Below are 13,427 nucleotides of genomic sequence, written 5' to 3'. Positions count from 1 at the left end.
AGCAAACTCCATATCAAGGTTCTTTGATGTCCATCATCCTTTTTTGAAGTAAATTGGTGCTGCCAGGAGCAGATGTGTCTCACTGCCATGAAAATTCTTATCTTATTAAGACATCTTAAATCCTACATTCTGTAGCTCTCTGAAGTGTTGGAAGATGATCTACCTATCTAAAATATATCTGTTTGACCTTGAAAACATACCTAACATGGCCACAAACTTGAGTGATTAGATGACTGGACTTAGAATATTTGATTGTTAGATAGCTAACTACTAATCTATCTGTCTTAATTATACATCACATTTTTTTAAATGAGCTGCATAGATACAATACCTTATACAAGAGTAGAAACATACATAGTATAACAGAATAACCTTAAATTTGTATCAATATACAAAAATATCTTAAACAAGAGTAGAAACATATATAGAGTATGCGCTAACAAAAATAACCTTAAATTTTCCTGGGAGAGGGGCTCCTAACAGCGACAGACGGTGCAGAGATGAAAGTCTGCTTTTGCTTTAGTGCTAGTGACCTTGCTACAGGGTGGCTCTGTCAGTCGTGGGAGCTAGCACAGGCTTGCTTGCAGCGAGCTCCAAAGAACAGAAAGGGACAAATGAGAGGCGCTATGTGTGAAGAGATTAGTTCTTACTAAGGAGGATTACAGAAATGGAAGAGGTAGAGGAGTCAGTTTGTAGCAGGGTGTTGTTTGCTCATGGCCGTGCACTGGCAGACAGTATTGCACTTTGTGGCACTTGGTGTATGTGGGGGGGGGGGAGGGGGCGTGGCAAGGCCCTAAAGAGGGCGTGGATCTGGTCAGGGTCTCCTCAGCTGTAGAAGTGGGGACAGGGAGGACCACACACACTTGCACACAGTGGTCACAGGTACACGCTGAGCTTTGCTCTTGCTCAGCTCATCTTCTTTAACATAAGGAGTGTTGTTTATTTTTCTTTCTGCCATGATTACCATAACAGAGAATTGGTACACAGAAATGAGGAATTTGGAGTTAAAAAAAAAAAAAAGAAAGAAAAAAGGAATCTGGTGTTGATAAGAGAAAACACACACAAAAACATGACAAGAGCGTGTAATAGTCCCAGTGGGAATGTTTCCCAATAATCTTCAAGCATAGCTGGCTCTGTCCAGACACGCACTGAAAGTTGAGTTCTTACTTGCTTTTATGAGCATCTACACTGTACCATCATGGGGTACGCAGTGAGGCACTGTCCATAAAGAAGAAGCCAGAGACACTAACGAGCTTTGCCCTTCCTCTAGAGCCCCCGAGAAAACGGTTACTTTTAAGCTGTTCCTCACCCGCTTGAGCCTGGCCGTGTCTGACGACCTCACACACCACAAGACCTCGTCGGAGCTCCTAAGGCTCACGGCGGACAACATCTTTCTCCACGTATGTCCTGCGCCTGGTGTCCTCCCCGGGGAGGAGCCCCCCGCCGCCCTCCTCCAGCTTCTCAGTGTGGAGGTCTACGTTGGGGACCTGCAGCTGGACAACCAGCTCCACAACAAGTCCAACTTCCACTTTGCTGTGTTGGTGTGCCAGGGGGAGAGACCAGAACCCGTGCCGTTCTCCAGAGTGCAGAGTCTCCTGATGTCCGGCAAGGACCTGGAGGAATACAAGGGGAGCTGCTTCATCAAGCTCTGCCTCACGGGCTCTGAGGGGACCGACTGCCTCTTTGATGTCAGCGAGTTCTCTTTTGAACTGAAACCAGCACGGCTCTACGTGGAGGACACCTTTGTATACTACGTCAAAACTCTGTTCGACACCTACCTTCCTCACAGCAGGCTGGCTGGCCACCCTGCACGGCCCTGCACAGGGAGGCAGGTGCTGCCCGTGCAGGTGAGACAGCACGCGAGGGCCCTGGTGAACCCGGTGAAGCTGCGGAGGCTGGTCATCCAGCCCGTGAGCCTGCTCGTCAGCATCCACGCCTCTCTCAAGCTGTACATCGCGTCCGACCACACCCCGCTCTCCTTCTCTGTGTTTGAAAGAGGACCGGTGTTCACGACGGCCAGGCAGCTGGTGCACGCACTGGCCATGCACTATGCTGCCGGGGCTCTTTTCAGAGCAGGTGAGGAGTCACGTGGAGGGTGTGGCGGGCCAGCACCTGGACAGAAACGGCACTCGGGACCTGGGGGTGGAGGGCAGTGAGACCGCACAGGAGAAAGCAGGGAGGGGCCATGCTTGCAGGCTACACACAGCTGACTCTGGCGGGGCAAGGTTTGGGTGACGAGTGTCACACACCCTGGGTCCTGGTGAAAGGCTTGGGTGACGAGTGTCACACACCCTGGGTCCTGGTGAAAGGCTTGGGTAATGACTGTCACGCCTCCCTGGGTCCTGGTGAAAGGCTTGGGTGATGACTGTCACACCTCCCTGGGTCCTGGTGAAAGGCTTGGGTGACGACTGTCACGCCTCCCTGGGTCCTGGTGAAAGGCTTGGGTGACGACTGTCACGCCTCTCTGGGTCTGCATCTTCATCTGTAAAGTGGACTTAAGATCCTGAGATCAGCTGGTGTATATCAAATCTGGCATCTTGCTTGGCACTTCTCAAGCCCTTGTAGCTGTAATATTTCAGCTGTTACATAACATACAGATTAGTTAAATTTAGCCAGCAAGTTTTTGGTACCTTGCAGGCATAAGACTCTGTGTCAGCATACTAATGCAGCCAGGAAGGTCAGCCCAGGCCCTCGGCTCCTGGCCTAAAAGATGCCCAGTTCTAGCTGGACAGTTTTCTTCATTACTGTTCAAAGCATCTGTGATGTACGAGGAGCCCTGGGCATCCCCAGCAGATACTGCCTGTCCAGACCGCACAGAGAAGGCTGCTGGCGGCTCTGTCCTCCACGGACTCATCCAGGGAGGAAGAATGGCCATTTCTTGTCCTTCCACCCTCTGCTCGGTGGCAGGCAGGTGGCCCACTGAAAGCTGTGGGATGCCTTAGGGGCCAAGGGGAGAGGTGGGGCTGGAAGAGCCTGGGGGGGGGGCTGTGATGTGAGTACAGAACTTTCCACAGGGAGCCCTGTGTGCTAAAGATGAGAAGTGGGCTGGCTTCCTGTGGTCCCAGCGCCTGACAGCCATGGTCTCCAGAGCACATGCTTCTGTCTCAATGAGTGACCCTGCGACGGGTCCAGGTTGGTAGCCTGGTCTCGTGGTCTCCAGCATTCATGTAGGAGCAGCGTCCACACTTGGCTTTGTTAAGTCGTCTCCTGTGAAGAACCTGAAGACTGACTTCCTGAGTGCCGAGGGGAAGAACTGCTGTCTCTGGGGCCTTGTGCTTATGTCTGCATCACCATTGATGCCAGGCCAGCAATCACACTGCGCGCGTGAAATGAAATGCACAGTGAGAGAAGATGGCTGTCCTGACTTCACTGTAGAAGAAAACGGCAGCTGCTGGCCCAGAGCCTTCCTGACCTATTACAATGAAGAAAACAGCTCCCCCTTTCTGAGAAGCCATTTAAAAGTAACCCTTAATACTCCAAGGTGAATAGATGTGTGTATCTGCAAACTGCCCCAGACGCTTAGCCTTCTGGGAGATTGGCTTTGTGGTAGCTCCAATCCAAGGGCAAAGGAGGAGGAAGGGTTCCTGCCGTCACAGCTGACACCAGGCCAGGAATACAAGCTGCAGGACACACCCCACCTGTGCCCAAGTAGCCACGGCCTCTGGAGCCTTTGTGCTGTGTGGCGATTTCTCTCTTGCACAAGTAAAGCCTGTCTGGGGGTCAGAGAATGGAGCTTGCTACTAGCTAACCATAGAGGTCTGGAGGTCTGTACAGACAGACAGGAAGTGAGGTAGCTGGGTATAAGCAGGGAGAAACAGGAAATGGCTCTCTTTGCTGAGACGCTTAGGAGGAGAGGTGTGCAAGCTCCTTCTCTCTGATCTCTCAGACAGGTTTATTTGTGCAAGAAAGATATCACCACAGTGCTGAGATGACTGCCTTGATTTACTGGGGGTGGGGTCTCCTGTTAAAATTCTCTTGGGCTTTTTTCTAATTCACTTTAAAAACCTGTGGTCATCTCAGTCTCGTGCATGGCAGGAAAAAGATTCTAATACCAAAGCCAGACTTTTCAGAGCTGTTGGAAGCATTGTCGGTAGAACCCTGTGGTCACTCTGAATATTACCTGAAGAAAACATTCTTTGGAGGAGTGGGAGATAGAAGGATGACAGGTCTAAGGACAACAGACTGGCATTCTTGCAGAGAGGCGGGGAGGAAGCAGGATGCATCCATCTCACGAGTTGGCGTTCACCCACCACACTCAAGAAGGTTCCTGGGCTGGGATAGTTGAAAACACCCTGACCTCATTTCCAGGGAAGTTTGTGAAGTCATTTGAAGAGGCTTTAAAAATAAATGACTGCTAAGTAGAAATGAGTAACCCTGCTCAGAGGGAGGCCTGCGGCCCGAGAATTTCCCAAGGCCCTTGCGTACCTGTAGCTGTCACTCTCATACTATCAGCGTGACAGACTCAGGCTATCAGCAACATTTCCAAACAGCTAAGCCAAAGATACACAGCCAGCCCTCTGCGCTCTCGAGTTCAACCAACTGTAGCCTGAAAACACTGGAAGAACCACGTGTGAACTAAACTTTGGTTCCTGACGTTATTCTCTTCAACTTGCAGAATCAAGAGGCCAGCAAGATGGCCGGCAGCCAACCTGGTGGGTAAAGGAGGAAGGAGAGAAGTGACTCTAAAAAGTTGTCTTCTGGCCTCCACAAGTGTACCGTGGCCTTTGCACACCCACACAAATAAGTGAATGCAATAAACCTTTTTTTTTTTTTTTTAATTCTGCACAAAAACATTTGATGCAGCTTTTGCATTGTACTCAGTATTACACAATCCAGAGGTGGTTTCCACAAACTGGTGGCCTGGAGAGGTTCAGTGAGCACACAGTCTGTACATCAGGGCCTGGACATCTTTGGACTTCGGTGCATGCAGGGATCCTGAGCCCGGTGAATGCTGGGGGACCACTTCCGTTTGCTTTGGGGAAACCAACAAAGTGTATCCTGGGATCCTCTGCCTTTCCTGCAGCACAGATACCACTAAGCCTCATCTCACTCCATAGACGGCTGCCTGGTGTAACTTCAGGCTTCACTGACCCATAGTAGAGGAAATGTCAGCATCACCCTTCATCTGGCTACGAAGAATAGGAAAGGAATCCCAGAAGCTGGGTGGGAGCTAAGAGACAAGGCTGGGCCATACCCCTCTGTGTTCCCAGCCTTCCAAATCTGAAGCAGCGGTCATAGAGCCCTGTGCTTGACACACAAGTCAAGGGAAACCGATGTTTCTAAGCCAGCCCTCAGGAGGAACCTTATGATGATTCTAGACTAAGGAAAATCTGTGGGTTTTTTTTTTTGTTTGTTTGTTTGTTTGGAATAACGTATTCAACATGACCCTACTTTTTTTTGGGGGGGGGGGCAGGGGGTAGGCTGGATCAAGTAAACTAAACTAACCTAATGTCTGATCAGCCAGAGATTGTGACTTAGTGACACAGTCTTAGCTGTAGTGTCCCCTGCTTCTTGGCCAGTGGAGATACAACCCCACAACTCCAAGAGGGATTGGCATCTGCCTCCCATATCCGCACCGTTGTGAGCCCCGCTCAGGGGTCGGGGCACACGTGCACCGTTTGCCTTCTCCGTGAGCAATGCCTTGCCCCCACACTCCCCACTGTGACCGAAACCCATCTTGTCATTCTAATGTTCCAGAGAGAAGGGCCCAAAATTTACGGGCATCCTTCTCTCTCTACCTTGATAGTGGCCTGGGGACTTAACGGTGGATCTCTGTCACCGAGACTTGAAGCTGAAGGCGGGAACAGCGCCCACATGGGTTCCTGTCCTCACAGGTTTCCCGATAAAAAGGCCACAGTGTCGGTCTGGTGCCTGGAGATCCCTGGAGGAAGTTGCTTTTTCAGCTTCCTCCCCACCTGACCCTGGAGGCCTTCCCTTTGTGTATTACAGCCCCCCCACCCCCGCCCCCAGAACGGGGAAGGCAGCTGCTGTGGGCCGAACTGCAGCCTCATTCCCACGAGGCAGAAGGCTGTGCAGGCCACTGAACAGGCCAGCTCCTGGCAAGCCTGAGTTTAAAGAGGAAACCAAACCCGGAGCCACCCTCCTGGGACGCTGGTGGGGAACACTTCCCTCTCTCTAACCTAATCAGTATGTCCCTGTCACTGGTGTTTACACAAGCGAAGCCGGGGTTGAAGGGAGGACATTTGTTCTCTCCAGCTCCACACTCAGAGAAGCACTCAGCTTGATGGGATTGGGAAAGATTAAAAATAACTCCTCCATCCTTGGCAAAAGTTTGCATGCCTTTTGCAACACCCTATTTTGCATCTGGTTTCTCCCCACCAGGCAGCTCCTGCTCCTGCCGCCGCTGCTGCCCTGGCAGGCTGGAACCCCCCAGCCCGTGAGCACCTGCAGCCCAGAGCGCCTGCCTGAGCTGGGGGTGTTCTCCACACATGGTACCCTTTACAGGAGTGCAGGAGTCTTAGACACAGAAGTCATATTAAAGCCATTTGCAAGGCTGCCAGAGGATCAGTGTGATTTACAAAGTATGAAAGTTCACCATTTATGAATTCACGGAGAATGAGTTATTTCCCATGTTTTGCTCCAGAAAAGCTTATGACACCCTCCGTTCGTTCTCGTGTGAAAGGGAATTTCAGGGAAAAGAGGCCACTTCTCACAAACATTGAAGGCGCTGAACTCAAGGTCTCAGCAACCCCTTCCCTTTGTGTATTGCAGGCTGGGTGGTGGGGTCTCTGGAAATCCTCGGCAGCCCCGCCAGCCTAGTGAGAAGCATTGGAAATGGGATCTCCGACTTCTTCAGGCTTCCCTACGAGGGGCTGACGAGAGGCCCGGGGGCCTTCGTGAGTGGAGTCTCCAGAGGGACCACGTCATTCGTGAAGCACATTTCCAAAGGTAGCTGCGGACACAGGGCCTTGCCAGTCCCTGCCTCATTTACCCAGCCTCCAGCCTGCAGCTTCCAAGGCTGTTCGCTTGCTGTGTAATGCTGGGCTTGCAGTAAAGCTCGTGTATGAGGCTGCTTTGGGTTTTAAACAAGTCACTGCTCTCCTGCATTGTGTGAAAATGTCCCAGAAACTTGAGGGTTTTAAACCTCTCATCGGGAAAACATGGGCCGGCTCAACTGTTACTCCATGCAATGAATGTAGAAAGATTGAAGGTGCCCATGATTTCCACTAAGCATCAGGGAACCCTACTCCAGTTGCCTTATCGTGTCTTTAAAATGTGGATACAGTTGCCATAACTCTCAAGGACATGGATACATTGCGATGGGGAAGCAGGTTCCTAGGCCAGCCCCAGCTCTGCCCCAGCTCCCTGCAGACACAGTGCCACCTTGTGGTCCAGGCAGGTCACTATGCACGGAGGCTAAACCGCTTCCCCCCAGGAGAACGTTTTCATCTCATCCAGTGTTTGCCTGATACTTTGGTCAGGTTGGCAGTGACTGGGGAACTAACAAGGGCCATCTGAGTCCCCTTTGCTTCTCAGCAGGAGGCAGAGAAAACAGGGCAAAGGCCTCCTTGCCCATAAAAGGCATTTTACTGTAGACAATATCATAACTCTGTTATGAGTGAGCAGGTTGCGGAAGTCTCTAGAAGGCCTCAAAAGAAGACTTAAGCTTGAAATATGAGAACCCATGATCCATGGAGAGGATGGGGGCTATGGGTGGGGGGTTGGAAAGAGAACAGCAAAAGCAATAAAAACAAATTCCATGGACAATGAAAGGGAGCCTCCCCCAAGCCCCAGATCCCAGTAGACTCACAGCTGTGTGCCTGGGGGACTCCTCGCTTCTGCCATGAAATCTCTGAGGTTCTCTTGTTCCTCTTTACAATATGACAACAAACACCTGCTAAATTGACCCTCAGTGGTAAATTTAGCATCCCGGCTGGTTTTTACTCTTGTTCTCCTATCTTAGCAAGATCTGAAGGGTGTGTGTGTGTGTGTGTGTGTGTGTGTGTGTGTGTGCATTCAGACCATAGGTAGATGGTAGCTGCAGAAATGGCACGTGCCATTTCTTCTCCATTGGTGTCTTCCTTCCGGTTTTGCTGACTGAAATAGATACGTATGCACTTGTTGGAGGGGTAGGACTTAGGAGCATGTGGCTGAAGTCTGCCTCAGGAAAACAAAATAGAATCCTTGCTCTGGTCCCTTTGTTGCCTTTTCCATCAGTCAGCATCTTGATTACCAAAACTACATAAATTTTCTGCAGTAAATAGTTGTATCCTCGGAAGCCAAATGCTAAGTTTAATTCATGGGCAAGCATGGTCACCCTTGCTGAGGAGGTCCCAAGTTCAAAGCCAGTCTGGCTTGCATAAGAGAAGAGAGGAGAGAGGGAGAAGACTGAATTCATAAAAAGACAGTAATTTTAGACCTAAAGCAGGAACATGTCTTGGTAGTCCATCTAAAACCAAGCAACATAACCTTTGCCTATAAAATGAGCTCAGAAAAACAGGTAAGCTAGGGATGTGGTCAGTAGTAGAATGCTTACCTAGCAAAAGCAAGGCCAAGGCTCAGTACTCACTAACACACACTCACACATACCCTCACCACACACACACACACTCACCACACATACACAGACACCACACACTCACACACACCCTCACCACACACATACACACACTCACCACACATACACAGACACACACACACTCACCAGAGTTGGTAAATTTTAACCTTTTAAAACTGGACCCTATGGAGGGCATCAGAAGTATTTCTCCAAGTCTCAGCAAATGACCAGAAGGGTGTAAAACTCCTACTGGAGAGTTCTGGCACTCCCACGCTCTGGAAGAACAGAGTGTCACTCCCCACCCGGCATACCAGGGAGACCAGGGGTGCTGCTGGGTTGTGCTTTCCTCATCCCACCCTCCAAACCTCCAGGGCTAACACCTCATGTCCACCGTGTCTGTGACAAGGAACCAACCCATGCTCTTGTACCCTCAGGTACCTTGACGTCCATCACCAACTTGGCCACCAGCCTGGCCCGAAATATGGACCGGCTCTCGCTGGATGAGGAGCACTACAACCGGCAAGAGGAGTGGCGGCGACAGCTCCCCGAGAGCCTGGGCGAGGGACTGCGACAAGGCCTGTCCAGGCTGGGCATCAGCCTGCTCGGTAAGGGCACACCTGTCCGTCTGCACTCGGCTCTGCAGGCTCTCCCAGGAATGGCCACAGTGCCTCCTCCGTGGGACTGGTCGTGAAGGGCATGACCTTTCATAGGCAGAGCTGAGATTAGAGAGGGCATCCGTGGAGCATAGGGACAGGACCCATTCACAGAGGTATGCTCCTTAACGGCTGTGTAAGCACTGCCCAGGGAAGAGACCACCCTGCAGCATGCCTGCACTCTCCCTTCCCTGTCTAACCATGGGCGTGGTGTGCAGGCTCCAAAGCAAAGGATAACTGCCCAGGAGTGAGTCGCCAGCAGCCTCGCCAAAGCCTTCACTCCCCATAACCACGGCTGCCTGCTTTTGTCTCGGCAGCACTTGAGCCATGTGCACTACATACTGTAAACTGTAGCGAGGAGCCAGCCTCCCCTTCGATCTACTTATTTCAGATCAGCCCATCTCAAAGCAATTATTGTTTGTCAAGCAGCCAGGTGTTCTAGTTAGATGTGAAGACTGCTGTGGGTATTTCAAACTATCAAGTGTTTGAAAATAAGTTGCTTTGGAAAAACCTATAAAAAGGAGGCCTCAGCACTAGAAATTTGCAGGGTGGGATTTTCAAGGGTGTTTTTTGTTTATTTGCTTGCAAAGGAATTTAAAACTGGACCGATTGGCACCCTGCCTGCCACGAACCTGAGGGGGTGTGCAGGGTGTGGAGATCTAGGTAGCTACCAAGGTGCAGAGCACAGGGCAGAGGTGATGAGCCCGAAGGGCCGCCTCCTCCCTTCAGCCTGATCCACTCAGCCTCTGGCCCAGCAGCACAGCAGGCTGAGGCTGTGGGAGGAAACAGTAAATGCTACACGCACAGGTTATATTACTAGAAATTATGTAAGCAGTAAGAGTCCGTGGCATGGGCTGCTGTCATTTGATAACGTGTGGAAAGGGGGAAGCCAGGGACCTGTGATGAGTGCTGGGTAAACCAGCAGTACCCTTGTTTGGTTCTGCAGCCCGACCCAAAGGCCATGTGACTCTTGGTGGGGGTAGAGGGTGGGATGACACTGTGGATAGAACTGTGTCCCTTGGGGGCCCTGGACTCCAGGCTGGGTTATCTAAGTCCTTTCTTAGTGGCCTTAGGCAAGTTTTTAATTGCTTTAATCCTGGATTTGTTTGTAAACTGGAGCTGATAATGCAGTTATGAGGGGCCACAGGGCACATTCGGGGAAGACACACATCAGTGTCAGGTTCTACACAGATTCCACTGTAAATATTGTCCTGACTTGCGGCATTTGAGCAACTACAGGAAAGTTCTTGGAGAAGTCCGGTCTGATGAAGTCACTCTGTCCAGAGGGAATGACAATAAGGTTATCTTGGGAGACTTTGGGCTGTTTGAAGAGAAGAATCAGTTGCCCTTTGCTTTGGCATGAATGCTTCCTTCACATGTCCAAGCCATCTCAACCCTGGTCTTGACGCCTCTGGCCCTGCGATTCATATATAGTCTTCACAGCCACAAGACATGTCTGCCACCAGCCAGCTTCCTCTGTCACAAATTTACCCTGGGGCAGAAAGCTCTGCTGTATCCCCAGTGTTTCACTGTCCTCTGCTGTGCTGCGAATGGCATCTAAGCATGACAGTGGCATCCACCCCACCCCTACCACCAGGGCCACAGCACTGGCCAGCATGGGTCCCCAGGAGCTTCAATCCAGACTCTGCAGACATTTTGGACTCCTCAGAGTTCACAGTGAGTGACTCCAGCTTGAAGTGACTTCCTTTCTTCCAAGGGTGTGTCTGTCTCACAGAATATACAAGCTGTCCAATAGGGCATGGTCCCAGAATATCAGATACGGGCCAGAAGGAAGAGAAACAGGCCTCGATGTCACCATTTCAAACTGATTCCCAGAAAGTGTTTAAAATGGCCACATTGTAGCTCAGTGCTGTGCTCAAGTTGGAACCCACTGTGGTCACTGCAATTCTAGCTGTATACGAGAGGACTCAGTTACTGAGATATCCACAGAGCATCTCAGGGTTGTCACAGTGCTTTGACACAAGTCGTCATACGTTACCTTAACAGCCTTGGTGTTAAATGTTAAGTGATTACTCAGCAAGACATGGCTTTCTCCCCGTGTCACCCAGCTCAGAACCAGTCAGGACAGTAGAATGAACTTAGAGTTCCAGGGTAGGGAAAGTGCATTTCTCCCGAATGTGTCCCCTTTTTTGCCCCCTTTGGGACACTGGAGTGCTGTGAAGCACTTGCAAGTCCAGGAATGTCTGTAGCCACATTTGGGAACTGCTGGACCTGCAGCATGGTATCCTAGCTTAGGCCCGTACCCTCACTGTCAACAACAAAATTGCACTGTGTGAAAAGCTACCATCCTTGTGCATGCCTGGAGCAAGCCGCAGGAGAGAGAAAGGAGCAAGCAGGCAGTAGTTCCTTGCTTCTTCAGGACAGGCCCCCTACAGCTCCAAGTCTGCCCAGGCTGCTCCCCAGCTCCCCAGGCCCAGCACTGAGTCCACAGGTGCCCCTCCCAGACTCACTTCACGTTACAATACTCTCCATATGGCCACCCACTCCACAGGCTTGTTGCCAACAGACAAATCTCGAGATCAGTTTCCACTACCTAAGCCTTAGAGCAGTCGAGAGTATGACAGTAAATAACTTAGCCGTTGTGGGACTTGGCTGAATTATACCTATGAGGAGGCTCCCAAACCTCCTAAAGCCCAAGGAGCTGCTTCCCTCCAGCCAGCTTTACAGACTATCAGATGGCTGTTTGTCTCTGAACCGCCTGTTATCGGGATCATTGGCCTGTTCTCCGGATCGTTAGCGGCACCCACCCAATGGTCAGTGAGCTGTGTGAAGGTGGCTGTCGCTCACTGCAGGGTCTGGGGCGGGACTGAAGCAAGTGACCTGGCAACTCCTCTAACTGGCAGAATCTGACACTTGGTCTTGGAGTTCAGGGTTCCCCCTTTTCTGGCTGTCCCAGGAGTGTATCTCTCAAAGCCACTGCAGTTGCTTCAGTAAGCACAAGAGAGAATGAGATCCAAAGGGAGTTTCACCCAGGTACCTGTTGACTCTTGAGACAAGTGAGCACCCCGTGTGGATATTATCAGCTGTAAGGGGCACATTCCTTCCCCAGACTAGGTCTGGCACATGAAAGGGAAATGGGGAATATCACACCTACCCCCAATCCAGGGTCAGTGGGTGTAATGAGAAGGCATTTTCACAGAAAGCACTGGCAACAATTTGTGGTACATTTGCAACTATTTATCCTAGCCATTAGGTGGAGGCGTAAGGATCAGAAAGTCAAAGCCACCCTTGCCTGTGTAGTGACTTAGAAGCCTGCCTGGCCCTGAGTCTTCACTGCACTCTCCCTGTCCCCACCCCCACATGCTGCTGGTGTGTGTGTGTCCATCTTACAGAGCAGAGGACTATCTGATGCTGTAACTGCCTAGGGCCTACAAGAGTGCTGCTCTGTTCCAAGAAAGCCTGGACCAGCTGGAAGCTGCCGTCTACCCTCAGCCCGTAATCTCCTTGGGCTAGGGTAGCATTACCCTAGGCTGTCACCTCTGGCAAATTCTTAGTCGGTCAGTTCATCAATTTAAATAAATACCTGTTAAAACCTAAAGGCCTGGAACCCATGAAGAACAGTCCTCATGGATATGACCTGAAGGAACTAGTCTAGTCTTTGGTTTCAGTGGATCTCACTCAATGGAGTAGATGGGGAATATCACACCTACCCCCAATCCAGGGTCAGTGGGTGTAATGAGAAGGCATTTTCACGGAAAGCATTGGCAACAATTTGTGGTACATTTGCAACTATTTATCCTAGCCATTAGGTGGAGGTGTCACTCAAAGGGCAGATGGAGTTCTCAGTACAGAAAAGGAGAGAAAAACCAGTTTGATCAGCTGGGTAATAAGCAAAAAGCCCAGCCTCCTTGGGAAGAGATCCCTTAACCGCTGTCTGTTGGCCTTGCTCACAGCGTTATGATGACTAAATGACCTCACATGGGTGGAGGCCTTTGTACAATGCTGAGTTCATAAGCACTCAACAGAAGTAATCTGTCAACGGTTACTTTTATTAAGTAAATATTAACAGTGATAATACTGAATTATTAGAAAATAATTGTTTTAAGAGAAACAGGCCAATGAGTAAGAGTGGTTGCTGTGGAACCCCGATGTAAAGCACCGGGCATAACTATATAACAATAACCCCAGCAACAAAGCAGATGGACCCTGGGCTCTCCCTGGGCAACCAGCCTGGCCAACATCTCAGGCAGAGAGCAATAGAGGAAGACACCCAACACCTTCCTGTGGCCTCCACA

At 50.6% G+C, this 13,427-nt stretch overlaps 1 protein-coding gene across 1 annotated transcript in view; it reads left to right on the top strand.

The window, feature by feature from the left end:
- Window positions 1-13,427, top strand: part of LOC100763509 (vacuolar protein sorting-associated protein 13B) — a 437,125-nt gene that overhangs the window by 415,353 nt on the left and 8,345 nt on the right. The window contains exons 56-58 of the mRNA XM_027431500.2: window positions 1,271-2,076; window positions 6,733-6,909; window positions 8,953-9,123. Of these exons, the coding sequence (XP_027287301.1) occupies window positions 1,271-2,076; window positions 6,733-6,909; window positions 8,953-9,123 (1,154 nt within the window). The remainder of the gene's footprint in view (window positions 1-1,270; window positions 2,077-6,732; window positions 6,910-8,952; window positions 9,124-13,427) is intronic.

The sequence above is a fragment of the Cricetulus griseus genome, chromosome 10, assembly GCF_003668045.3.
Source record: "Cricetulus griseus strain 17A/GY chromosome 10, alternate assembly CriGri-PICRH-1.0, whole genome shotgun sequence".
Lineage (NCBI taxonomy): Eukaryota > Metazoa > Chordata > Mammalia > Rodentia > Cricetidae > Cricetulus > Cricetulus griseus.
This window is presented reverse-complemented; position numbering and strand designations above follow the sequence as displayed.